General features: G+C 46.6%; 1 protein-coding gene across 2 annotated transcripts in view; it reads right to left on the reverse strand.

Annotated features, from left to right (window-relative positions):
• The window catches only part of SMARCA1 (SWI/SNF related, matrix associated, actin dependent regulator of chromatin, subfamily a, member 1), an 856,940-nt gene that overhangs the window by 245,611 nt on the left and 583,817 nt on the right, over positions 1 to 27,512 (reverse strand). For both annotated transcript variants that reach the window (XM_029607880.1, XM_029607879.1), the window contains exons 18-19: positions 26,850 to 26,960; positions 13,278 to 13,391 (exon numbers count right to left, since the gene is read on the reverse strand). In XM_029607880.1, the coding sequence (XP_029463740.1) occupies positions 13,278 to 13,391; positions 26,850 to 26,960 (225 nt within the window). The remainder of the gene's footprint in view (positions 1 to 13,277; positions 13,392 to 26,849; positions 26,961 to 27,512) is intronic.

Below are 27,512 nucleotides of genomic sequence, written 5' to 3' on the forward strand. Positions count from 1 at the left end.
AGAGAGCTCCTTAACCCGCGTGGCTAATGCTGTGCGGAAAAAAAGAGACTGAAGGGGGACCCCTGCTGGATGCAGGGTTGGTGCTATGCTGGGCATGCCCAGTAGGTGCCAGTCAAAGTTCTAGAAACTTTGACAAAAGTGTTCCGTGATTGGGCTCCATCCTGTGATGTCACCCATATGTGACGACTACCATCCTGCTTGTCCTGTGAGAAAAACTTACTGACTACCCTACTGAATAAGGGAGGACTGGAGAAGAGGGACCCCAGCATGGAAGTGACGTGAAAAAAAAAATCGCAAAACCGAGAGAAACAGAGCAGAGCTCCACAACTGTGAGGAACAGCACCGTGGAAAGAGACTGAAGAGGGACCCACGTAACCATGCAAATAGTGGCATGCTCAGTGTGCCAGTCAATGTTCTAGAAACTTTGACAGAAGTTTTCCGTGCTGGGCTCCATCTGATCATGTCACCCATGTGTGAGGACTACCATCTTAATACTCTTAATACCAATAAAACTGAAATTATGCTCATCTCACCCCAAAGCCAACCGATCCTCCCCCCTTTTCCTCAGTTCCAATTTACTCAACAAGTCCGTGATCTGGGTATCATTCTTGATGGTCACGTCACACTAAAGAAATTCATAAATAACATTCTAAAAGACGGCTTCTTTAAACTCCACACACTAAAAAAACTCAAACCCTTATTACATCCCCCCGATTTCCGTACAGTTCTCCAAACCACAATCTTCGCCAAAACCGACTACTGCAATTCCCTACTCCTCGGCCTACCTAATAATGCCATCCATCCCATTCAAATCTTACAAAACACCACAGCCCGGATCTTGACCAATTTACGTAGACATGACCATATTACACCTGTTCTAAAAGACCTACATTGGCTTCCAATAGCCTCCCGCATACAATATAAGGCTCTCTCTCTCATCCACAAAGCCCTATACAATCCCGAAATGAACTGGTTCAATGAATCCTTCCGTTTACACCAGTCTAATAAGCCCACCAGACTAGCACATCTAGCAACCATGCCTATCCCCTCTCCTAAACTCTATAAACTCACTTCCACAAGAGCCCGTGCACTATCGATAGCCGGGCCGACCCTCTGGAACAAAATGCCTGTTGAACTACGGCAAGAAGAATGCCTCAAATCTTTCAAGCGGAAGCTCAAGACCTGGCTCTTTGCAAAAGCATACACTTAATTTTTCACTATACCTCACCACTGTTCCCACTCTCCACACTCCTCCCCTGTTTCCCATTCTACCGCCCCACTCTCCCCTCCCTTTTTCTCCGCCACCTTCTTTTCTTTCTCTCTGCCCCCCTCTTTCCTTGCTCTCCTCCCTTCTCTTCCCCATCTTATCTCCTAGCCTGATTAAAATTAACCTCATAGTTTTCTTTCTTTTGTACATATGTATATAATTGCAATTCTTGTATATAATTTTATTGCAAAACTTCCCATATTATTGTTCCCCCCTCTCGTTAATGCCTTGTTATCATGTTTTTTACTGTTCAATGTAAAGCGCCATGCCGTGCGTTTGTTTTTGCGTTACAATGTGAACCGATATGATATCCTGGATGAATGTCGGTATATAAAAATTTTAAATAAATAAATAAATAAATAAATAAAATCTTGCTTGTCTTAGGAGAAAGCAGGGGTGCTGCACATGCAAATCCCTGAAGAAACCGGATTTCTTTACCAACTTGGCAACCCAAAGGGTACCAGAGCAGGGTCAGTTTGATCTTGGAGCAGACTGCCTAACAACATGGCCTAAGTATCAATACCCATGATTACGCATACTTTCCCCAACGTATCATGTGGTCCAGTAAGTGGAACAATGATTGCATGAACCATGACCTCCCTGCCCGCAGATAGAGTATGAGGGAGCATCTATGGAGTTCCCTCAGACCATCTTAATGGACTGGGTACAGTTATCTGTATCGGTCCTTCTTAAATCCCAACCCAGCAAGGGATTCTGGGATAGGGTGGAGCACTGACAGTGGGAATAAGAGAACAGGGCCAGAAGGATGAGTAGGGTCCAGGGAGAGAGACAGATGCCTCTACAATACGAACTATAATTAACAATTGCTTTGTTGAAGAGCTCAAACCAGCTGTTTTGTTTATTATTGCTTAACAATAAAGATACTTAAATAGGGGGTGCTGGTGAGCACTAAGGAAGATGGCTGCCTAGTTTCTCTGCTCCTCTGAACTCCTTGCATTTTCTCTCATCTACTGCTGCCCATCCTGCTCTATAGCTTTTTGAGGTTTTGGAACTGCCCTATAAGATGTCTATCACTAAATCTGGGAAGATTGAGGCGGCTTTTGCGCTTGCTTCGGGGACCAAAAGAACAAAATATGATCCACCATCCCCAGAGAAAGAACCTGCAGGCAAGGTCTTCTGCTCAGGATCCAGTCCTCGCAGAACTGCAACAACTGAAGGACAGGTTGCGTGTTAATACTGAAACCACCTGTGCGATCAAACTAGAACTCTCTGATCTGGTTGCTAATGTTGTAGCTTTGTCCCCATGCATAGGCACCCTGGAACAAAGGGTGGATGCTTATGAAGCAGCAGTTGTTGGTGTACAAGCCCTATCACTGAAGCTCACCACCTTGCAGCGAAGCCTTTTAGACTTATCGAATCGCAATCGACGCAATAACATCCACATTCTCGGTGTACCAGAGGGCAAAGAAGGATCGGATATACTACCATTTCTCAGACACCTGATCCCTGCGGGTCTGAATCTGCACTCCAATCTCCCTCTAGAAATTGAACGGGCGCACCACATTTTGTCATGCTTCACACCCGCAGTCCATCTAAATGTGTTACATTATCCACAAGTTTTAGCGATCCTGACAGCAGCAAAAGCTAAATCGCCGATCACTTTCGACACCATGCGTCTTACCTCCCTACCGGATGTAGTGAAAACCAAAGCAGCTTCATCGCAAACTCTTTCTGGGCCTGCAACCACGCCTTCTTGAGGTGGGAGCTCAATATGGCCTTGTATACCTGGCTCAAATGCGGGTGACTCATAACAACTCCACCCGTTCCTATGAGTATCCCTCGGAGGTGGTTTCTTATCTTGACAGCTTGCAACTGTCTTCCCCAATGGTCAAATGAAGAAGCCCCATGCTCTTACTTTTTTTTTCTTTCTTAGTGGTGTCATGGCGCTTCTCGCAAGACAAACCAAATAAAGACCCCTCTCTTAGTCTCCAATTTTAGGTCAATTTCCTTACTCAATGTAGATTACAAAATTTTTGCTAAACTGTTAACCTTGTGCTTTGGTGGTGTGGTAGGTAAACTCTTACATGTTTCTCAGTCTGATTTTATGAAAGACTGCCTTATCATGGACAATGTGCGGCTTTTCTTAAATCTTTTACATGTATCCAAAGACATCCAAGAACCCTTAGTTGCGCTCTCCCTAGAAGCTGAAAAAGCCTTTGACCATGTGGAATGGGATTACCTTTTTGATGTTCTGCACTGGTTTGGCCATGGTGACTCTTTTCTCTCCCTCCCTGCTGTACCACTGGTCTGATGTTATTCTGGGCTACCGATTCGCTAAGAACAGTAACCTGCCCCCAAGCATCTTGGATACGGGTGGCTGGCTGATGCTTCCTGAGATCCAGTCAAAACCCCATCCCAAGATTTGGGCTTGGGAGCGTGCTGCTGCCTGGGATGGCCGCGAGAGCTCACTCTCTGGGAATGGGAGCAAGGGGCCAGAAGATAGTACTTCCTCTGGTGGTAAAAAGGCTTCCTCTGCCCGTGCTTCGCCGACCTCCTGGCTGAGAGTTGTTGGAGGGTCTCATGGTGATCCTGCAGCTGGGCCACCGCGTCCCTCACCTTATCCCTGAAGAGGTTCTCTCCAGTGCACAGCAGGTCAGCGAGTCTTTCCTGTACCTCCAATCTGAGATCTGAGGTCCGCAGCCATGCAATTCTGCCGGCAGAGACTCTCACTGCTGTCTCAAAAGCTTCGTAGGTGGAGCACACTTCATGTTTTTGGCACTCCAGCCCCTGACGCACAGAAAGATGTCTTACTGCTGTTGAGGCAGCCGCTCGGCCGCCTCCTGCACCAGCTTCCATAAGTTGCAAGAGTATCAGCTTATGTAGAGCTGGTAGGAGGTGATGCGGGCAATGAGCATTGCCCCCTGAAAAACTTTCCTCCCAAGAGCATCCAGCACTCTGTGCTCTCTTTCCGGGGGCACCGAGGCATGGGTCTGAAAGCACTTCGCCTTCTTGAGAGTGGATTCAACCACTACCGATTGGTGTTCCAGCTGAGTTTGTCGAATTCAGTAGCCTGTTGGACAAGGTAAACCCTGTCTGCCTTCTTGTTCACTGATGGAACCATGAGGGGGTGCTCCCAAATCCTCAACAGGAACTCCTTAAAGATCTCGTGCAAAGGGACTGCCACGATCTCTTTAGGAGCCTCCACAAACTGGAGGATCTCCAGCATCTTGTGCCTGGAATCCTCCTCCGTCATCAACTGAAATGAGATGGCCTCTGCCATTGCCCATACAAATCTTGTGAAGGTCAGGTCCTCGTGGGAGACCTCCTTTGCTCCTCCAGAGCAGATGGTTTTGATGGGAAACCCTCAGAGGAGGATTCCATAGTGTCATCCCCCCAAGGATGATAAAGAGCCTCAACCTCACTGTAATCCAGGTGCTCGGCTGGGTCAGGCCTAGGCACCGGCACTGGACCCAGCAAAGCTGGACTATAAGCTGCAGGGCCATCACCGGTACCGACGGGGCTTCCTCCTTGGAAGAGCCAGCGACAACCACTACATCAGTCGGGGGAGGAAGGGGGAAATGAAGAGGAACCTGCACCAAGAAAAACGCGAGGAACACCGAAAAGGATCAGTAAAAAGTTTTCTAACACTTTTTTTAAACTGAATTTAACACAAGTTCAGAAAGGAAAATTAGTTCTTACCTGTTCATTTTCGTTCCTGTAGTACCAAGGATCAGTCCAGGCTTCTGGGTTATGCCTCCCTTCCAGCAGATGGAGTCAGAGAAAAGCTGAAAAGCACCCATCATATAACCTGGTGTGCCACCTGCGATCCCTCAGTATAATCAATATCAAAGCAGAATGAATGGTTATTCTTAGAACTATGTTAATTTAATTTATTTTATTTGAGTTTAATGCATCAACCAATGACTAGATCAAGTCAAAAACTAAATGTCTTGAAAAAGCATAACGTATATAAACGTCTCAAACCAACAATGACTATGTCGCGTAGATGCGTAGTCTGTGAAATAATCTGCCAAGAGAAATACAAACTGCTGTACGGACTCTCCTGCCAATGGGCGGGCGTCTGGACTGATTCTTGGTACTACAGGAATGAAAATTCAGGTAAGAACTAATTTTGCTTTCCCTGTACGTACCAGGATCAGTCCAGACTGCTGGGATGTACCCAAGCTGCCCTAAAAGGGGTGGGTCCTGGAGAGTCCGGCTCGAAGCACACTGCTGCCGAAGGAATCCACCTTCGGATCCCGGACATCCAATCGGTAATGTCTAGCAAACGTGTGCAAGGATTTCCAAGTGGTCGCTCGACAAACCTCTTGGGGTGAAACACATTGGCTTTCTGCCCATGATGCCGCTTGCGAACGAAGAGAATGCGCCTTATTAACCTCTGGTACTGGGCGCCCGTGACTTATATAAGCAGAAGCAATAGCGTCTTTCAACCAGCGAGTAATGGTAGTCTTAGAAGCCTTAGTCCCTTTCTTAGGACCGCTCCAAAACACAAAAAGATGATCCAACAATCTGAACGAATTAGTAACCTCTAGGTACTGCAAAAGGACTCTACGGGCATCCAACCTCCTCAGCTCCTTATCCTCAACAGAGAATGCTAGCAACTCGATTGACTGGTTGACATGAAATGCTGAGACTACCTTCGGAAGGAATGAGGGCACTGTCCGAAGAGAAATCCCCGAATCAGAGATACGCAGAAAAGGCTCCCGACATGACAAGGCTTGAAGCTCCGAAACTCGTCTAGCCGAACAGATAGCCACGAGGAAAACCATTTTAAGCATTAAATCCTTCAACGTAGCTCCTTCAAAGGCTCAAAGAGAAACTCGCAAAGGCTACGGAGAACCAAATTTAAACTCCAGGAGGGACAGATTGCGCGCACTGAAGGCTTCAAATGCTTGGCCCCTTTCAAGAACCTTGCCACATCCAGGTGAGCAGCGATGGAAGCACTATTAACCTTACCATGAAAGCAGCCTGTTACTCAGGATGGTGGAACCTAGGTTGAGGCCGCTTACCTTGTACCCGTCCCGCTCAGGAACGGAAGGTGACCCTCTCCGGGAGCAAGGAGTGGTAACGCTGGAGAAGCGGTCTGTAGAGTATCCTATAGACAGTCCAGGTCAGGGCAGGCAGCGGGCAGAGTAATCCGATAAGGCAGTCCAGGTCAGGGCAGGCAGCAAACAAAGAACCAAGGCAAACAGATCCGGTAGGCAGGCAGCAGGCAGAGTAATCCGATAAGGCAGTCCAGGTCAGGGCAGGCAGCAAACAAAGAACCAAGGCAAACAGATCCGGTAGGCAGGCAGCAGGCAGAGTAATCCGATAAGGCAGTCCAGGTCAGGGCAGGCAGCAAACAAAGAACCAAGGCAAACAGGTCCGGTAGGCAGGCAGCAGGCAGAGAAGTCCGATACGGCGATCCAGGTCAGGAGCAGAGCAACAGGCAGGAAGAGCAGCAAGACACTCACCAAAATGCACTGTGGCCGAAGCGACGGGCTGGAAGGAAGGCTCTCCTTAAATCTCCCTCCTTTCCCACGCAAAGTCGCAGCTGATCGGCGTCTGACGTCAGGGGGCGTGTCCACGGCGCGATTTCGCGCAAGAGCTGCCTCCGGCGTCAGTGTAGGCTGCTGACGTCCTGGGGGAACGCCGAGCCCGTGCGGAGCGCAGACGTGCTGCTGGCGTCGCGGGATCAGAGGTGGCAGCAGGGGAATCACACGGGCCGCGGGGAGCAACCTTGCCGGTATGGAACATGGTAACACAGCCCAAGGCTGCTTCCTGCACACCAATTCCTTCCGTAAACCGTCCTGCAAAAAGGCAAGAATGTGACCAATAGTGGCTTGCCACGGGGTCAAAGACAACCCACGGCATCAAGAATCAAACACCCTCCATAGTCAAATGTAGGTAATAGATGTAGAAGTTTTTCTTGCCCGTAGGAGAGTGGCAATAACCGCTTCCGAGTAGCCCTTCTTTCTTAATTGTCTCCTCTCATAAGCCAAGCGGCTAGACAGAAGCGGACTGCCTGATCGAAAAATACTGGACCCTGCTGGAGCAGGTTCGGCAGGTGACTGAGGCACAAAGGACTGTCCACCACTAGATTGACCAGATCCGCGAACCACGGTCTTCGCGGCCACTCCGGAGTCACTAGAATCACCGGTCCTTGATGAGATTCTATGCGTCGCAATATCTTTCCTACCAACGGCCAAGGAGGAAACACATAAAGGAGAATGTGGGACGGCCAAGGAAGAACTAGGGTGTCCACCCCCTCTGATCTGTGATCCCTTCTGCGACTGAAGAAACGGGACGCCTTGGCGTTCAGTCGCGTCGCCATTAAGTCCAGGCCTGGGGGGGGGGCCCACTGGCTTGAAATTAGCCGCATCGCATCTCTGGATAGCTCCCACTCTCCGGGATCTAGCCGCTGTCGACTGAGGAAGTCCACCTGAATGTTGTCGACCCTGGCTATGTGAGACGCAGCAATGCGGGCCAGATTGCATTCTGCCCAGGCCATTAACATGTCCGCTTCTTCGGCCATGGGGCAACTATTGTACCCCCTTGACGGTTTATGTAGGCCACGGTGGTCGCATTGTCGGACAGAATCCGTACTGCCTGGTGGTGGACCAGGGATAGAAATTGTTGCAGTGCCAGACGAACCGCCCTGGTCTCTAAGCGATTGGTGGACCACTTGGTCTGTGATGGAGTCCAAAGACCCTGCGCTGACCGAGATTGACAAACCAGATAGGCTGGCATCGGTCATCACAATTATCCATTGAGGATTCTCCAGGTCCACCCCTTGAAGTAAGTGATACGGAATTAGCCACCAATCCAGACTGGATCTGGCCTGTTCTAGCAGAGCAATGGAAGGTGGAACTCTTTCGACTTGGGATCCCAACGAGAAAGTAGCGCCCCCTGCAAAGGTCTCATATGTGCAAAAGCCCAAGGAACCAATTCCAGTGTAAATGCCTTAAAACCAAGAACCTGTAAATAGTCCCACACCATGGGTGAGAGAAGAGACAACAGGCACCGTACCTGAGACACCAACCGGTCCATCCGCACCAGAGGGCGTGAAACCTTGCCGACAGCGGTATCGAAGCGGGCTCCTAAAAACTCCAACACCTGGGAGGGAACCAACTGGCTCTTGGCACAATTGACCACCCAGCCTAGGGACCGTAGTCGACGCAATACTGAACGAACCGCTTCCCTGCAAAGGATCTCCGACTTTGCTCGTATAAGCCAATTGTCCAGGTAGGGATGTACCAAGATCCTTTCCCGCCGAAGGCTCGCTGCCATTACCACCATTACTTTGGTGAACACACGGGGAGCTGTCGCCAGCCCGAAAGGTAGGGCGCAAAACTGGTAATGTTGTCCCATGATCATGAACCGCAGAAACCTCTGAGGGTGTGCATGGATTCCTATGTGGAGGTAAGCTTCCATCAAATCCAAAGAAGCCAAAAATTCGCCTTTGAGGACTGCCGCAATGACTGATCTCAACATCTCCATGTGAAACAGAGGCACTCGCAACGCCCTGTTGACCTGCTTGAGGTCCAAGATCAGCCGGAAGGAGGCCTCCTTTTTGGGTACTATGAAATAAATGGAGTAGCGACCGGTCCGGCATTCGGCTCCGGGAACCGAAACAATGGCCCCGAGAGCCTTCAACCGGGACAACGTTTGGAGGACAACTTGTTGCTTCTGCGGGGGCCCGCAGGGCGATTGCAGGAAGAGATCTCGCAGGGGTCAAGCAAAATCCAAAGCATAACTGATTTATAATATCTAGAACCCACTGGTCTGAGGTAATCTTGACCCATTCCTCTCGAAATTGCGACAGTCAACCCCCAATCCTTGGAACTGAGGAATGGGCAGGCGCCCCTTCATTGGGGAGATTTATTGTTGTGCGCAAAGGTATGGGTGGCTCCAGTACGCTGAGGTCATCTGCCACGAAAGGAATATGTCCACGATTGTGCTCGGGTAGCCGATTGTCTAGTATTATAAGAGGAGGAACCCCTACCAGACCAGAAACTGCGCTGTCCCCGAAAATGGTCCCTGTAGGCACCGGGTGAGCGGGCCAACCTGGGTTTGTCTTCCGGTAGCTTGTAAACCTTGTTGTCTCCCAAGGCCTTTATAAGTTGCTCGAGTTCGTCTCCAAATAACAATTTTCCCCTAAAAGGAAAGGAACCCAGCTGAGACTTGGAAGAGGCATCCGCCAATCAGTTACGTACCCATAGAGGTCGCCTGGCAGACACCACTGAAGACATAGTGCGTGCCGAAGTACGAAGGAGATCATACAAGGCATCAGCCGTATAGGCTACAGCCGATTCCATTCGGTTCGCCTGCAAAACATCCCCCGGAGGAGGTCCTGGGCCGTGAGCATCTGTTGAACCCAACGGAGAGTAGCCCTCTGCATAAGGCTGCTACATACTGCGGCCCGCACTCCCAAAGCGGACACTCCAAAAATCCGCTTAAGCAACACTTCCAGCTTCCTATCCTGGAAGTCCTTGAGTGCTGTGCCTCCTGTCACAGGGATAGTAGTATGCTTTGCTATGGCCGTGACCGCCAAATCTACCTTGGGAACCTTAAGTAGGTCGAGTGATTCATTGGAAAGCGGATAAAGCTTTTCCATGGCCCTGCTAACGCTCAAGGAGGTCTCAGGGGTCTCCCATTCACGGGTCACGAGCTGGAAAAGCTTCAGATGGAAAGGAAAAGTTTGGGGTGGAGCCCAAAGTCCCGCCAAAACCGAATCCCCTGGAGAAGTATCCGGCACCTCTTGTGGGATGGGGATCTCCAGCTCCTGAAGTACATGGGAGATTAAAGGATCCAGTTCCTCCCTGTGGAACAAACGGAGCACCTGCGGATCATCCCCCTCCACCGGGGTGGCATTTTCTATCTCATCACCCCCAGCCTGGGTGGAGGGATCCTGAATCTCTGGTTTTTAGTATTTATATGATTTTGCATAGTTTTATACAACTCTTACGTGGTTTTAATAAATGCGACGTTATCTACATAATTTTAAATAATGCGCACACGTGGGGCAATTTCTTTGGTTTAAACAATACAGGTATGGTTTTAAGTATATGAACATTGTGACTCACAATGATTACTGTAATATGAATGCGTATGTCCCGTCATAGAGAGACATTAACTACCACTATATTCCGGAAACCTTCAGATCGCAATAATTTGTTAAGGTTCCACAGTCACCATGCTTATTCTTTTAAGTGTGGATTGCCTATTAGTCAATTTTTTCATATACGGAGGATCTGCTCTACTTTGGCAGAATTTGAAGTGCAAGCAGTTCAATTGAAAGAGAGATTTTTGTCCCGTGGGTATCTACAAAAAATTGTAAAAAGGGCCTATAAAAGGGCAAGGTATTCGGATAGACAGGCCTTGTTGGCATATAGACCTAAAAAACAGGAACCCAATTTAGTTTGTGTCCTTAAACAGACTACAGCATTTCAAGCGATTGCTAAATCTATCAGAACACATTGGCACATATTCGGTATTCATGATGTGTTTCAAGAACCTCCTTTGATTGTGACCTCTAGGGGTAGTAATATCAGAGACTATCTAGTACACGCTCAGTCATGCACCCCATTAAATCGAGAAGTGGTTGGACATTTTAAATGTAATCAGTGCAGCCATTGTGACACTTGCTTAGAAGGGGATGAATGGCAAGATCCGGTGTCTGGTTATAAAATCAGAAGGAAAACACTGACAACCTGTAATTCCAGCTATGTAATATATGCTTTATGGTGCAGTTGCCCTAAAGTATATCGGAAGAAAAACTTGAAGTATAAAAATCAGATTGAATGAACACAAATCTCGATTACAGACACGGATGTTAACTGCTCCAATAGTTTCACATTGTGTTCAAAACGATCATGCTTTTTCACAGATAAAATGGATCATTATAGATCAAGTAACAATTTTGTTGCGGGGTGGTGACCGCAAACGTACATTGGACTTAAGGGAAGCTTATTGGATTTTCACTTTGGACACGCAGTCCCCAAGGGGATTAAATGAAGAACTGGAGTGGAATACCCTGTTGTGAGATCATGTCAATTCGTAGAAGCCACGTAATCATGCTGGTAAGCGCCTTTGATAATTGGTCGAATTTGAAGTAGCGTTGAGTAGATAAAAGAGAAACGCCGCCTGGGGCTTTAAATTAAAATGGCGACCATGTATTTGACGATTTAAATTGTGTGAAGATGCCGAACAGTTTTCAAATGGTGACATTAAGACTTCTGTCCCCTGATGAAGAATCCACGATTCGAAACGAGGCCTTGTCGGGATTTGGACATGGAATTAACAGCTGAAACGTGCACAGATAAGTGACGGGGAAGTTCCCTGCTTGAGAATTGAAAAAAACTATGTGTTGGCGTTATTGAGATTCGTTCCGGTGCTTGTTGAAAGAAAGAGGAGGTTCAATGAAGCCCCATTGTGGGTGGTAAAATCCTCAAGGAAGATTTTAAATATAGATAAGTGACTAGGAGTTTCTCAGTTGCAAAATTGAAAAAAAAAACTGTGTATTGGTGTTATTTGAGAATTGTTCGGGACTTTCTTGAAAAATAGGAGGTTTGAAAATAAACCCAATTGTGGGTAGAAAAATCCTAAAAATATTCCAAGGAACAGTTTTAAGTCATTTTTTCACTAAATCACATCACGTTAAAAATAGAAAAAATATTCACGGGTTGGAGGAGGTTGGTTCGTGATTAAAAATGCCATACATTGCTGGATGCAATGATATGAAATTGTATGAAACCTTCCTCTCCCTCCCCTAAAAAGTTTTCTTTCACCTTGGTGGTGGATAAATAACTTGGATTTGACAGTGTTTTTAAATATTGAGAGATTTTTTCTCCTGATTGGAAAATGTTATAAAAATTGATTGAAGATTGATTTGAGGTGATATCGGGTTTTGTGTAATAATTAAAATAGAGCCATTATAAAAATAAGCTAATTAATTTGGGGTCCAGTAAGGCAGTTATATCAATTAGATCTTTCGCCCGGTTATACACAGGCTTATGTCCAGTCACGATAAAGGTCTGTTGTTTAGATATGTCACTAAATCGTCACAGAGCGTTTTATAATTTGAATCTATGCGGATTATACACATTATTTAACATGCACTCACACATTATATGTATGAGACTAATTTTTTCATTTATTTTTTATCAAAAAAAATTTTTTTGAGTTGCTGTAGTTGTTTTAGTTGCTAAACCAAGTTTCCTCTTGACCATTCCTCAGTGAGTTTGGTGATTGTGTATTTAAAACATTGTTTAGTCACATGCATTCAAGATTTCATTTGTTGCCCATAATTTATAGACATATTACCTTGGTTCACAATATAATGTACATTTATTTGACCATATAATCAAATTTATAAGTCATAATATTTTGTCCATTCATTTCCAGACTATCATATATTTGAAGCATAACATAAGAACATTTTTTTTTATAAAAAGAGAACACCTTCACACAGGTACAAACATCTTTGTCAAATCACATTATGCAATTTCATGTATGTAATTTTTCCATCAAGTGCTATTTATGTTTTGTTTATTTCTGTGGTACCCTTATATGATTTCTTGATTTTAATCAGTGAATGTCAATTATTTGTGTATGTATGTTTATTTACATGTTGTATTTGTCATTTTAGCCCCTGAGGCAGCCCCAAGTGGGGCGAAACTCGGCCTGAGTCGGGCATTTGTATGATTTCATGTCTCCACTCAAATAAAGATACGGTTGGACTACTTTTGGTGTCTAATCCATATTCTTGCCCACATCTCAAACCTGGCACCTATACCTCCAATCTAAGAATAAAGACCAAAAAACATCAATAAAAAACAAGCTCCCCTTGCACCTTTCAGGTGGTCTCTTCAAAATAAAGCAGAAATATTAGCAAGATAAAATGGGAGAAGCTTACACAATTACTGATGCTACACTTATTTACAGAAAGTTTAAATTGCTGGTGTAAAATTTTCACTTTATTCATAATTTACCTAAGAAATGTAAATAAGCACTAACAGATAATATTAATAAAGATCTGTGCAATTACCTTGTAACCTATAGTCTTCCGGTAATAAAGAATTTCCTTTTCCAGAAGCTCAAACAACCGAGGAGGAAAGAACTGGAAGTCTTGAATATTCGGCTGCTTTGGTGGTCGGGGTGCCTTTAAATAAACACATCTTTAGATCATATGCTATTACTTTACTCTATTATCTCATATTAAATATGCACAGCTTGTACAAACTAAATGGCAAGCTTTCTTTTCTGTAGGTCCAAATCTCTGAAATACTCTTCCAGACAAGTTATGAGATTTGAGTGATATTGTCCATTTCTGAAAGCAGCAGAAAACTTACTTCTTTTCTGAGGCACATGGGTAACTTGATATACCTGATTTAGTATGATATACCTGATTTAGGGCCTCATTTTCCAAAGCTATCGCAGGCTTCCGCTGTTAGCGGAAGCCTGCGATAGCTAGCGAAAGTAGCGCAGGTCTGCGCTACTGAAATCGGGGCGGAGTCGGCCCCGGAAGAGGAGGAGTCGGGGGCGTCACCGGGGTCGACTCCGTGAGGACAGCGCGCCAAGCGAAAAGGTAAGGCCCTTTTCGCTCTCTATTTCGCGCCCAATAACTACACCTTCTATGGTGTAGTTATTGGGCGCGATGCCGGCAGCGATCGCACCTCGGCGGTGCGATCCCTGCTGGACCGCCCCCCCGCTTCGGCCCCCGCCCCCCCGTTAGCGCGATTTTCTAAAGTATCGCAGGCCTGCGATACTTTAGAAAATGAGGCCCTTAGTATGAATATAGCAAAGATGTTTTATGTTATTTTATATTGTTATTTTGAGTGTTTTAATGTTTTTATGATACTATAATTTTGTAATTTGCCTAGCATGATTTTTTCGCTATAAGCAGAAGATAAATGTTTAAATAAATAAATATTGAGCTGAAATAAGGTCTTACACTACAATAGTGAGGTAAAAAATAAAAAATGGAATGCTCTGTTTATATAGTTCTTATACATTTAGGGCAGTGGCTCTAGCAATCACATTTGTCGTCCTTCACAGATAGCCACCAGGAGGAGCTTTGAATGAGGAGAAGCCTTTCAACAAAAGGTTACTACATCAAAGGACCTCAATGTGAGAAGGAAATGTGAGAGAATACAGTTGCTGATGATTCCCTGCTAGCAGAAAGAAAGTGAGAAAGACCTACAGGGAAGGATTAACAGAAATAAAAAACAAATTGAAGAGGTGGCGTGGTCTAGTGATTACAACCAAAGACTATTAACCTGGTGAAGTTATGACCAATTACAATAAAGATGTGCAGAAGTACCCAGAGTTCTTTATTTAGTGTAGGTAAACCTGCGGAATTGTCATAGCCCCATGGGAGCACAAAACCTATATACAGTTCATAAATGCTCATGCTGCTTCATCCCTGGAATCTGGTATGTAGAGTACACACTAAATAGCAATACAAATAACTTGCAATTTGAAAACCTGTCACAGAAAAAAGTGTTAAGGAATTGGCCTGGTGGTTCAGCGGCAAGCTGTGCACTGCCATGTAGAGCCCACATTAGGTCTTCTACTAGCCAAGACAATTAGGAAATGGTATGATGCATAAAGCAAGTGTTGCTTACCTGTAACAGGTGTTCTCACAGGACAGCAGGATGTTAGTCCTCACATATGGGTGACATCATCAGGATGGAGCCCAATCACGGAAAACTTCTATCAAAGTTTCCAGAACTTTGACTGGCCCTCTACTGGGCATGCCCAGCACGGCACTAACGCTGCAGCCTGCAGGGGTCCCCCTTCAGTCTCATTTGTTAGCTACAAGCAGTGCCGAAAAAATAAAACAAAACGTTACGAACCCAACACCGTGGGGCGGCGGGCGGGTTTCGTGAGGACTAACATCCTGCTGTCCTGTGAGAACACCTGTTACAAGTAAGCAACACTTGCTTTCTCACAGTACAAGCAGGATGGTAGTCCTCACATATGGGTGAGTACCGAGCTGAGGATGTCCGAACATGCACCAAATGTACCCAACGGCATGCAACAGGCACAACAACTGGGGTGGCATTTGGTAGAGGGCTTCCTGAACCCCACCGGGCAGGCGGGTGTTGGTTCGTCACGTTGGAGATAGGTTACGCAGGACAGACTGGCCGAAGATGGAATCTTGTCTTCCGGCTTTGTCCAAGCAATAGTGGGCTGCGAAGGTATGGAGAGAGTTCCAGGTGGCAGCCCTGCAAATGTCAGGAAGCGGCACCAATCTTAGGTGTGCTACTGAAGTCGCCATGGCCTTCACAGAGTGTGCTTTAACACGGTCTTGAAAAGGAATGCCCTTGCTGGTAGCAAAAAGATATGCAGTCCGCCAACCAGGAGGAGAGAATCTGCTTACCCACAGGTTGCCCTAATTTGTTGGGGTGGAACGAGACGAATAACTGAGTGCTCTTCCTGTGGGCAAGTGTACGGTTTAGATAGAAAGCTAGAGCCCGTTTACAGTCAAGGGTATGCAGAGCCTGTTCCCCTGGACTGGAATGGGGCTTGGGAAAAAAGGTAGGTAGTATGATGGATTGATTAATGTGAAACTCCGAAACTACCTTGGGTAAAAACTTAGGGTGAGTGCGGAGTACCGCCCGGTCCTGCAGGAGTTTAGTGTAAGGCAGATAGGTAACTAGGGCCTGTAACTCACTAACCCTGCGAGCTGAAGTGATAGCCAAAAGGAAAATCACTTTCCAAGTGAGATATTTTAGGTCACAGGAGTGAAGAGGCTCGAATGGAGTTTTCATGAGCCGACCGAGAACCAGATTAAAGTCCCAAGAAAGGGCCGGAGGACGTAAAGGTGGCTTGATATGGAGCAAGCCCTTTAAAAATCGTGTTACGAGGGGTTGTACTGATATAGGGACATCCCCGACACCTTTATGGAAGGCGACTACCGCACTGATATGCATTCTGATGGAAGAGGTTTTTAGACCTGACTGAGAAATGCCAGAGATAGTCCAAAAATCTTGGGATTGGACAGGAATAGGGATCAAGGGACTGTGAAGTGCACCATGATGTGTACCTTTTCCATTTATAGGAATAAGATTTTCTTGTGGAAGGCTTCCGTGAAGCAATCAGGACACGAGAAACCGAATCTGAAAGGTTAAGTGGTTGAAGGATTAACCTTTCAACATCCATGCCGTCAGGAACAAGGCCCGAAGATTGGGATGGCATAGGCATCCATCATTTTGAGTGATCAGATGCGGGTCCAGTCCCAAGGGAATGTGCCTGCGGATGGAGAGATCCTGGAGTATGGGAAACCACACTTGGCGTGGCCAGTGAGGTGCTATCAGGATCATTTATTTATTTTATTTATTTATTTATTTATTTTAATTTTTTCTATACCGGCATTCGTGAGGGTATCACATCATGCTGGTTTACAATAAACAGTGGAGTGAAAAAAGGAACAATGAACGAAATAAATAATATCATATAAAGGATCATGGTTCCCTTGTCCTGACGTAGCTTCACGAGAGTCTTCGAAAGAAGAGGAAGTGGAAGGAATGCATAGAGCAGACCGGTTGCCCACGTGAGGGAGAATGCATCGCTGGGCTGAGAGCGCTCGTTCCGAATGAGGGAGCAGTAATTGTCCACTTTGTGGTTCTGAAGGGACGCAAAGAGGTCTGTCTGGGGGTATCCCAATTCGCGAAAGATTGAGGTTGCCACCGAGGGGTTGAGAGACCACTCGTGTGGCCGGAAGACGCGACTCAGTTTGTCTGCCAAGACATTGTCCACTACCGGCAAGTAGGTGGCCCTGAGGTACATCGAGTGGGAGAGCGCTTCCGCCCAAATCTGCGCAGCTTCCTGACACAGGAGGAAGGAGCCTGTGCCTCCCTGCTTGTTGTTGTACCACCTGGCCACCTGGTTGTCCGTCTGAATCAGGATGACGTGATTTGATAGGTGTTCCTGAAAAGCCCTGAGAGCATATCACATTGCTCGAAGCTCTAGGAAGTTTATTTGATGTTTGGCTTCCTTTGGAGACCAAGATTCTTGTGTCTGTAGATTGCCCACGTGGGCTCCCCACCCGAGGTTGGAAGCGTCGGTGGTGAGAATGAGTTGGGGATCTGGCACTTGAAAAGGCAGTCCCTGGAGGAGATTGGGATCTTTCCACCAGGCGAGAGACAGACGGAGTGAGTTGGTGATGTGGACAATGGTCGACAGAGGCTGAACAGCTTGAATCCATTGTGACCTCAGAGTCCAATACATGAGTCTCATGGCCAGGCGGGCCATTGTTGTAACATGGATGGAGGACGCCATGTGTCCTAGCAGGACGAGGAATTGGCGAGCTGTTGCTGTACGTTGAGACTGCAACTGGTGAGCGAGAGCCACGAGTGTTAGTGCTCGTTGTCGAGGTAGAAAGGCTTTTGCCTGTAAGGTGTCCAAGTCTGCCCCAATGAACGACAAGTTTTGAGATGGGATTAAATAGGATTTCCCGTAATTGACAAGAAATCCTAGAGAAAGTAAAAGTATGTAGGGTGAAATCAAGGGACGAAAGAGCGGCTTCCGGGGTTGGAGCCCTGATTAACCAGTCGTCCAGATAGGGGTAGACGTGCACACCTTCTTTCCTGAGGAAAGCTGCTACAGCTACGAGGCATTTGGTGAAGACTCGTGGTGCAGACAAGGGAAGCACTCGATATTGATAGTGCTTTGGGCCTACTAAAAACCTGAGGTACTTGCGATGAGTTGGGAGTGGTCGCAATGTGTGTGTATGCGTCCTGGAGGTCCAGAGAGCAGAGCCAGTCTCCTTTTTGTAGAAGAGGTAGAAGCGAGCCCAAGGCTATCATCTTGAACTTTTCCCGTTGGAGGTACTTGTTGAGAGCACGTAGGTCCAGAATTGGACGAAGGACCCCGGATTTTTTGGGGATCAGAAAGTACCGAGAATAGAACTCTAGGCCTTGCTGCAAAAGGGGGACGGGTTCTATTGCTCTTAACTGGAGAAGAAGGGAAACCTCCTGCTCCAGAAGGACAGAGTGGTCGGATACTCCCCACGCCTGCAGAGGTGGTAAGTTCGGTGGAAGAGCAAGAAAGTTTAGGTGGTAACCCTGAAAAATGATTGCTAGCACCCATTGGTCGGTTGTGATTGATTGCCACATGTTGTGAAAGTGGCACAATCGACCTCCCACTGGTATGCTTGGCAGAGGAATCAGGCTGCTGCTCTCCAAGTGAAAGTCAAAAACCTGAAGCAGGCCCCGGCTGGGGAGCTGCTTGTGGCTTTTGCTTTCGGGCTTGGCGAGGCTGAGGCTTTTGATAAGGTCTTGTAGTTCAGGACCTTGCTGGTGGAGGATAGTACTTCCTTGGACGGAAGAATGACTTCTTAGAGACCTTCCTGAAGGGCTGTCGAGGGAAGTCGGAAGGTATTGATGAGAGCTGTTTAAGGGTTTCATGATAGTCCTTTAATTCAGCCACCATTTGCTGGATCTTCTCACCGAACAGATTGTCTCCTTCACATGGTAGGTCAGATAGCCTGTCTTGTACTTCTGGGCGAAGGTCAGAAGATTTGAGCCAGGCCCATCGTCTTGCCGAAATGGCAGCTGCAGACACTCTATTAGAGGTGTCAAAGACATCGTAAGCTGTTCTTATCTCATGCTTTCCTGACTCAAACCCCTTGTTGACAAGGATTTGAAGCTGGTCTTGGAATTGTTCAGGCAGGGTTTCAGAGAAGTCCTGTATCTGTTTGAAGATGACCCTATTGTATTGGGTCATATACAGCTGGTAAGCAGCAATTCTGGAGATAAGCATGGACCCTTGGAACACTCGTCGAACAATATTGTCTAGGAACCTGTGTTCCTTAACAGGAGGGAGTAGATGAGTGAGGCTTCGTCCTTTTTGCTTTCTTTTGAGCCGATTCTACCACAACTGAGTGGTGGTCGAGCTGAGACTTTTGAAAGCCGGGGGCTGTCTGTACTAAATAGGTAGTGTCAGCTTTTCTATGGACTGGGGCAATGGATCCAGGGTTTTCCCAGTTCTTTTTGAGGAGGTCAAGAAGAACTTGATGAATGGGAATAGAAGTGATTACTTTAGGGGCATCCAGGAACTGGAGCAACTCCATCTGGTGCCTATCATCCTGCTCCGTCTGAAGCTGAAAAGGGACCAACTCAGACATTTCCTTCACAAAATTAATGAAAGAAAGGTCCTCTGGAGGAGAACGCTTTCTACTTTCAGTAGGAGAGGGAGGTGAAGGTAAGCCATCGGTGTCTGAAGAAGTATCATCACCCCAGGTGTCATAAGGATCAGCAGACTGACCTGTAGGACGAGAAGCGGGTTGGATACCCGAAGGCCCCGGCCGAGGCTATCCGAGAAAATCGAAGGAATCGCCGGGGGCACTGTGGACGGTCTGGAGGGCATCGGTGCTGGTATCAAAGGCATCGATGGCGCCGAAGTACGTATTGCCCCAGATGAATGGATCGGTGGCGAGGGACGAATTGGCATCGATGGCTGAGGCAAAACTCCCGAAGGAGGAATGCGGAACGGTGTTTCTCCTCCCAATGAAGCTGTCAACGGGGAGCACACCGGAGCCATCGGAGACCCAGGAACCACCGGTGGAAGGGCGGTTATGAGCGCCTCCATCCGGGATAGCAGCGGTGCCAGTGCTGCTGGTATCGGGTCGATGACCGGTTCCACAATCGGTGCCGGTGTCGAAGGAACCTGAAGTCGTTGCATCGCCTTGTCGATGGCCTCCTGAACCAGCCGGTCCAGTTCTTCCCGGAGACCTGGAGCAAGCAGTCCCGGCTCCGTGACAGAAGAGGGAGGCGGAGGCACAGTCGGAGGGACCACCTTTACAGGCGGAATCGCAACTCCCAAACCCCGATCGGGTGAGGGTGGCCTCAGTGACCCGGTCGCAGGAATGGTCGGTGCCTTTTCTGGACGGGGTTTCTTCGATGATGGCTCAGACGGTGGCGAGGTCGATGATTTCGCTCCCTCGACAGTCCGAGTCTTACGATGCCGATGGCAATGTTTCTCCCTACGATCCCCTCGATCCTGAGGGGGAGTAACGGGCGCCGATGGCCGTGAAGACGTCGATGGCGGACGGTCACCGGACGGTGGTCGATGCTGGTGCGACGTCGACGGTGCCGGTTCCGATGACGTCGATGCGATGGACGGCATCGGGGTGTGAGCACGGAAGAGGAGTCCCATCTTCTCCATCCTTGCCTTGCGACCTTTGGGTGTCATGAGGGCACATTTGGTGCAAGTCAGGACATCATGCTTCCGGCCTAAACACATTACACAGACGCCATGAGGGTCTGTGATAGACATGGTGCGAGTACAGTCCGGGCACCTGCAGAACCCCGACGCCATGGCCATAGAAAAAAATTGAGCCGCTGGACGGACGACGGCCAGTAGGCCGCAAGGGCCAAACTCGAAGTTAATCGAAGGAAAACTGTCAAAAAACTTACCGGAGTACCGCGGCTAGAGAGAAGTTAGAGGAGGGACCCCTGTGGGGCAATTTAACGTTAGTTAATTCTGTGAGTAAAATTCCTGTCAGGAATCTCCACAGAGCTCCTAAACCTCGAGGCTACTGCAGCGCGGAAAAAAGAAGACTGAAGGGGGACCCCTGCAGGCTGTAGGGTTAGTGCCATGCTGGGCATGCCCAGTAGGGGCCAGTCAAAGTTCCGGAAAACTTCTATCAAAGTTTCCATGATTGGGCTCCATCCTGATGATGTCACCCATATGTGAGGACTACCATCCTACTTGTCCTGTGAGAAGCAGTGTTCACATTTATTTATTTATTTATTTATTTATTTATTTATTTATTTATAGGTTTTTATATACCGAAGTATTGGTGAAGGCCTTCACTCCGGTTTACATTTTTAAACAACGAGATACAGAAAATAATCAAATGATAACTTTAACATATAAGAACATAAGAACATGCCATACTGGGTCAGACCAAGGGTCCATCAAGCCCAGCATCCTGTTTCCAACAGTGGCCAATCCAGGCCATAAGAACCTGGCAAGTACCCAAAAACTAAGTCTATTCCATGTTACCATTGCTAATGGCAGTGGCTATTCTCTAACTGAACTTAATAGCAGGTAATGGACTTCTCCTCCAAGAACTTATCCAATCCTTTTTTAAACACAGCTATACTAACTGCACGAACCACATTCTCTGGCAACAAATTCCAGAGTTTAATTGTGCGTTGAGTAAAAAAGAACTTTCTCCGATTAGTTTTAAATGTGCCCCATGCTAACTTAATGGAGTGTCCCCTAGTCTTTCTACTATCCGAAAGAGTAAATAACCGATTCACATCTACCTGTTCTAGACCTCTCATGATTTTAAACACCTCTATCATATCCCCCCTCAGTCGTCTCTTCTCCAAGCTGAAAAGTCCTAACCTCTTTAGTCTTTCCTCATAGGGGAGTTGTTCCATTCCCCTTATCATTTTGGTAGCCCTTCTCTGCCATTTTTTTTTTAATTCAGGGGTGTACCATGGTTTCTTAGTTTTGTGTGCATGGTGTATCTCCTTACTAATGAGGGGACATAATTCGTTAGCTATTTTGGTGGTAATGTTGTTCCATGTGGAGAGAGCATTGTCAGGGCTGGTAAGATTGAGATTGTTCAGGGAGTCAGATAGGGAGGAGATCAAGTCTTCAGTGGAGCAGGGTTTTCTATAATATATGGTATTGCTATGGGAGGGGTTGTGAATGGTGGAGGGCTTTGTGTTGAGGGAAGCGTGGTCTGACCAGGGTACGGGGGTACAAGTGGGTGGACTGGGGGAGTGTATACTGGCGTTGACAAAGATGAGGTCAAGCGTATGGCCAGCTTTATGTGTGGGTGAGGTGATAAGTTGCCTGTAGCCGAGGGCATGGAGGGCGTTGAGGAAAGCCTCGCAGGAGGAGGTGAGTGGGGTATTTACAGGTAGCATATGCGAGAAGTGTTAATAGACGATTATAGTCATTTTAATATGAAGAGAGCTGAATTGAGGAAATACACTGATATCGTAGTGTCAGCAAGGGGGGAGTTGGGGATGGGCTGGAAGGGAACAAGAGGAGGAGATAGAAGAATATACAAAGGTATGGCAGGAGAGGGGGCAAGGGGTGGGATTGGAGGAGAGGGCAAGGGGGTTGGAGGGGGTAGGGGAACTGCTATGGTTGTCGAACATGTTGATTTATCCAATCCCATCTTCTTATGCTCGTTTGAAGAGCCATGTTTTGAGTGATTTTTTGAACATAGATGTGTTGTTTTGTGTCCGGAGGTTGGGTGGGAGGGAGTTCCAGAGGTGGGGTCCGGCTATTGAAAATGCTCTATTCCTGGTGGTGGTTGGTTTGGCTGCGTTGACTGGTGGGATTTCGAGTTGAGATTTGTTGGTTGATCTTGAGTATCGTTGAGATTAATGAGTTTGGATTAGGGATTCGAAGCAATCAGAGTTGTTGTGGTGGATTGCGTTGTGAATGATTGCCAGGGTTTTGTACTCTATCCTTTTTTCAATGGGGAGCCAGTGTAGGTCCTTCAGTACAGGTGAGATATGATCGGTTCTTTTGAGGCCGGTTAGAATTCGAGCAGTGGAGTTTTGTAGAATTTGCAGTGGGTATATGGTTGATTTTGGTAGACCTATCAAGAGGGAGTTGCAGTAGTCGATGCCTGAGAATATCAAGGCTTGGAGAATGGTTCTGAAGTCGGAATGGTTGAGTAAGGGTTTGAGGTGTTTGAGGATGGAAAGTTTGTGGAAGCCATCATTTGTTTTAGCGGTGATGTGTTTCTTGAGGTTGAATTGAGGGTCGATCCAGAATCATAGGTCTTTGACAAATTCTTTTAGTCTGATGGGGGTGTCATCGATGAGGATGTGGTGGGTCAAGTGGTCACCAGAGATGTTTCTTTCGATCAACATACATTCAGTTTTGTCGGTGTTGATGCAGAGCTTAAGTTGGTTTAGTAGGAGTTTGATTCGGATGATGGTTGAGGCGGCGATTTTTAGAGTGTTTTCAAGGGAGGCTGAGACAGGGATGATTAGCTGGATGTCGTCAGCATATAGGAAGTGGGTGATGGAGAGGCTAGATAGAAGTTGGCAGAGTGGTAGTAAGTAGATGTTGAAAAGGATGGCGGATAGTGAGGAACCTTGGGGTACACCAGTTTCAAGAGGGATGGCGTCGGAGATGTGGTTGTTTAGGTTGACCTTGTAGGTTTCTCTTTTGGAGGAAGGAAGAGAACCATTTTAGTGTTTTTCCAGATAGGCCTATTTCGGAGAGCCTGGTGATTAGGCTACTGTGCTCGACTGTGTCGAATGCGGCGGAAAGGTCGAGTAGGATGAGAATGTACCATTGATCGTGGTCGAAGCCTCTTAAAATTGTGTTGGTTAGGTTGGTGAGCAGTGTTTCTGTACTATGATTTTTTCTGAAGCCGTGTTGAGATGGGTACAGGATGTTGTTTGTGTCAAGGCCTTAAACAACGTTCAGTTGTTTAAGGGCGGCTTTCTCGGTTAGCTTGGCGAGGAATGAAAGGTTTGAGATTGGGCAGTAGTTACTTAGGTCGAAGGGGTCGAGGTTCTTTTTTTTTAAGATTGGTTTTATAGTGGCGATTTTTAGGTTGGTCGGAAGAACACCTTCTTCAAGAGATTTGTTGATGATTGAAGAGATGGTTGGTGCAATTGTATGGGAGATTTCTTTTAGAGTGTGAGTAGGTATTGTATCAAGCTCGTGTCTGGCTGGATTCAGTGATTTGATGAGTTTTTCTGTATCAGAAATTGAAATCGGATCGAAATGGTCCCAGGGAGGGATGTTTATGCGATTTGGGATAGGATTATTGGAAGAGGTATTGGTTATTTTTTCTGAAATTTTTCTGATTTTGTTGTTGAAGAAAACTGCGAGGTCTTGGCTTAGGTTTTTTTGGGATATGTTGGTATTGTTATTGTTCACTGTGATTAGATTGTTTACGATGTTGAAGAGGAATTTGGGTTTATTTGTAGAGTTTAGGATTTTTTTGCTGTAATATTCTTTTTTTGCTTTGTTTATTAGGTTTTTGTAGTAGGTGAGGTAGGTTCGGTATCTTTCGAGAGTTAACTGGTCTTTGTTTCTTCTCCAGTCTTTCTCTTTCCTTCTGAGGTTAGATTTGGTCTCTTTTAGCAGTGGATTGAACCAGGGGTTGTGTTTTGAGTTCTTGAGTTGATTTGTTTGGTTCTTTCAGGGTTTATAGAGTTGGCTGTTTCTGTTCTTATTTGGTGCCAGGATTGTGTGGCATTGGTGATATTGGAGAGATCGATGTTTGAGTTTTTCGAGTTCCTGTTGAAGCAGGTCGGGAGAGAATGGTGGTCGGTATTTAAATGAGAGTGAGTTGTTGGTGTCGAACTTTTTGATTGCAGTGGTGTGGGTTTTGCACTGTAGAAGGTAGTGGTCTGACCATGGGACTTGGGAGTAGAAGATGGAAGAATTTGAGAAAAAATTGTCATTTGAGAAAATCAGGTCGAGGGTGTGCCCTGCTTTGTGTGTTGGGCTGTTGACTAGTTGAGTGAATTGGAGAGTGGTTAGGACATCAAATAGGGTTTGATATGATTGGGAGGGAGGGGTTAAGTCGGAGTGGAGATTAAAGTGTCCTAGGATGATTGTAGGTTTTTTGTTGTTGATCTTTGATATGAGGACTTCGATGAGAGGTGATATGTCTTTGTTGAGGAGTTTGGGTGGGCAGTAGATAAGACAGATTTGGAGGTTTTCTGAGTCGAAGAGAGCTAGTTCAAGTTGATGGGGGGGGGGGTGAGGAGGATTAGTTTCATGTTAAATTGTTTTTTTATGATTAGTAGGAGTCCTCCTCCTCATCTGGATTTTCTCAGGATAGAGAATAGATCATAAGTGTTGCTGTTTAGATGGTTCAGTAGGACATGGTCGGTGGGCTTGAGCCAAGTTTCAGTCACTGCGATGAAGTCTGGGTTTTGGTCATGGAGGATGTCAGAGAGGATTGCGATTTTTTTAGTGAGGGCTTGAGCGTTTATGAGCAGGAAGGTTAGGTAGAACAAGCTTTTTGTGGTTTCTGAGAGTGGGATATTTATTAAGTGGCGGAGTCTTTGAGTAGGCATATTTGATGAATGGGTGATGATCATGTCTCGTTGGGTGTGAGAGATGAGAGGATACATGGGTTTTTGGAAGTATCTCAGGTGTGGGGTGCTTTCTTGGTTGAGGTGCAGACAGTTGATGGCAGGCGAGTATTTATAGTTGATGTGGTGATTCTCAAATGTGGGTGCTGGTTAAGTGGAGGTAGGGTTGGGAGTCGTGGTTATTGAGGATGGTTTCACAAGTATCTGTTCGGGCAGTGGAGAGTTTGTGCTATAAGTGGTTGGTCTTATGGTTGGGGTGATTTTTGTAATGTACCTTTGCGGGGGGGGGGGGGGGGGGTCGTTGGAGCTCTTCAGTGGGGCAGGGAAGGGTCGGATGAGGATGTTCAGGGATTTAATCAGGGTAAGAATGATGGGGGCACGCTAAGGGGCACGACAAGGGGCAGGCCCCTTTGTTGCGCTCCTTTGGCTTGCGACGCTGGCACGCGGCGCCGGTCTTTGAGGGCTTTAAAGCCCTGGCCAATCAGGTCACACGTCGCCGCCTGGGGAGCGTCGGTGGGCGGGGTCTCTTCGGTTCGGCGCAGGAGAGGGTCAGGAACTGGGGCTTGGGCGGAGGGCCACGGTTGGCTCACCTTGCAGGTGGGTCTCGGCGGGGGGGGGGGGGTGGTGCGGCTGGTTCTGCTGCAGGCTGGTAAGTTAGGGCTCTTGGTCCTTGCGGCCTTGTTGCGTCGGTGGGGCCGGTTGCCAGTTAGGTGGCTCGGTCGGCGGTGTGTGGCCTCGTGCGGTCGGGTGGAGGGCATCCGGCTGGGGGTCCACGCTGCTGAGGAGAGCCGTCTGAAAGGAGTTGCGAGGCGCAGGGTGGGGGAATTTAAACCCCGGGTGCCGGTCTTTGAGGGCTTTAAAGCCCTGGCCAATCAGGTCCCACGTCGCCGCCTGGGGAGCGTCGGTGGGCGGGGTCTCTTCGGTTTGGCGCGGGAGAGGGCCGGGAACTGGCGCTTGGGCAAAGGACTGACCTCCCACTCCTAGAGTGGGAGGTCAGTCCTCGTAAAATAGTGACACTTAGTTCCGGGATTTAGGGTCTATAATTGCAGGTTCCAGAAGAAGCATATTACTGCAATGACTGTGCTACATTAGTTGGAAGAAGAAATATCCCCAAATAATTTGAATGAAGGCTCATAGCAGTGATGGCAAACTCCAGTCCTCGAGTGCCACAGCCAGGCCAGGTTTTCAGGATACCCACAATGAATATGCATGAGATGGATGTGGATGCAGTGCATGCAAATCTTTCTCATGCATATTCATTGTAGATATCCTGAAAACCTGGCCTGTCTGTGGTACTCGAGGACTAGAGTTCGCCATTACTGGCTTATAGCAACAGCAAACAATAAAGGCAGGTTCTGACTGAATTGGAAGCCCAAAGCAGCAAGAGAAAACTGCGGGGCCAAAAATTTAAAAAATCATGAGATATATGAATCTTATACCTTTTCCCCCACAAGCATGAATCTCTGTAATCTTCTGCATATCACTTTATTATCCTGTGCTTTTTTGACTCAATAGAATATAAAGATATATATATATATATTTTAAAGTACACATAAATATCTTCTTTTTACCTTTGGTGCCTTTGGTTCACTAACACGTAATGCTTCTCTAAAATATGCATCTACTGCATAATTGGCTTTTCTTTCTCTTTTGGGAGGCTCAATCCATTCCATCATACTTAGCTGCATAGACATACATACAAAAAAAGGAATAACCAGTTTAAATAACCCCAAAAGTCACAATGAAGCAGAAAACAAGATTACAGTATTCATGCTGAGCTTTGCTAATTGTGCCATTGGTACATAAAAGCAAGGAAAGAAATTACACTTTGATTCTGAGCGCCAATCAAATTAAGGACTCAACAGATTTCAGAAACAATTTGAATTTACATAAATTCAAATGTATAGTGTTTAAATAAACCCAATAACCATACCTATAAAAAATGCTCATTAAATGTTAAAATGTCATTACATATTATGGGAAGACAGCAGACAGCTATTTTTAAGAATATGATTGCTTTTACTGGGAATTATAGCTTTATGTGCTGCATAAATTAATGACCTGAAAGTAGCAGATTCGAACTTTATTGCATATGCATACTAGCATAGACACTAGCTAAAAGAATAAGAACAGGAATCTGCAAAGATAGTTATCTCAAAAAACATAATTCTGGTTAAGCCCTGCTAAAATGATTGCAATCACTAAAATTCATCTATTTTTGTATTAAAGCAAAG

Source organism: Rhinatrema bivittatum, chromosome 6 (genome assembly GCF_901001135.1).
Source record: "Rhinatrema bivittatum chromosome 6, aRhiBiv1.1, whole genome shotgun sequence".
Classification (NCBI taxonomy): Eukaryota; Metazoa; Chordata; class Amphibia; order Gymnophiona; family Rhinatrematidae; genus Rhinatrema; species Rhinatrema bivittatum.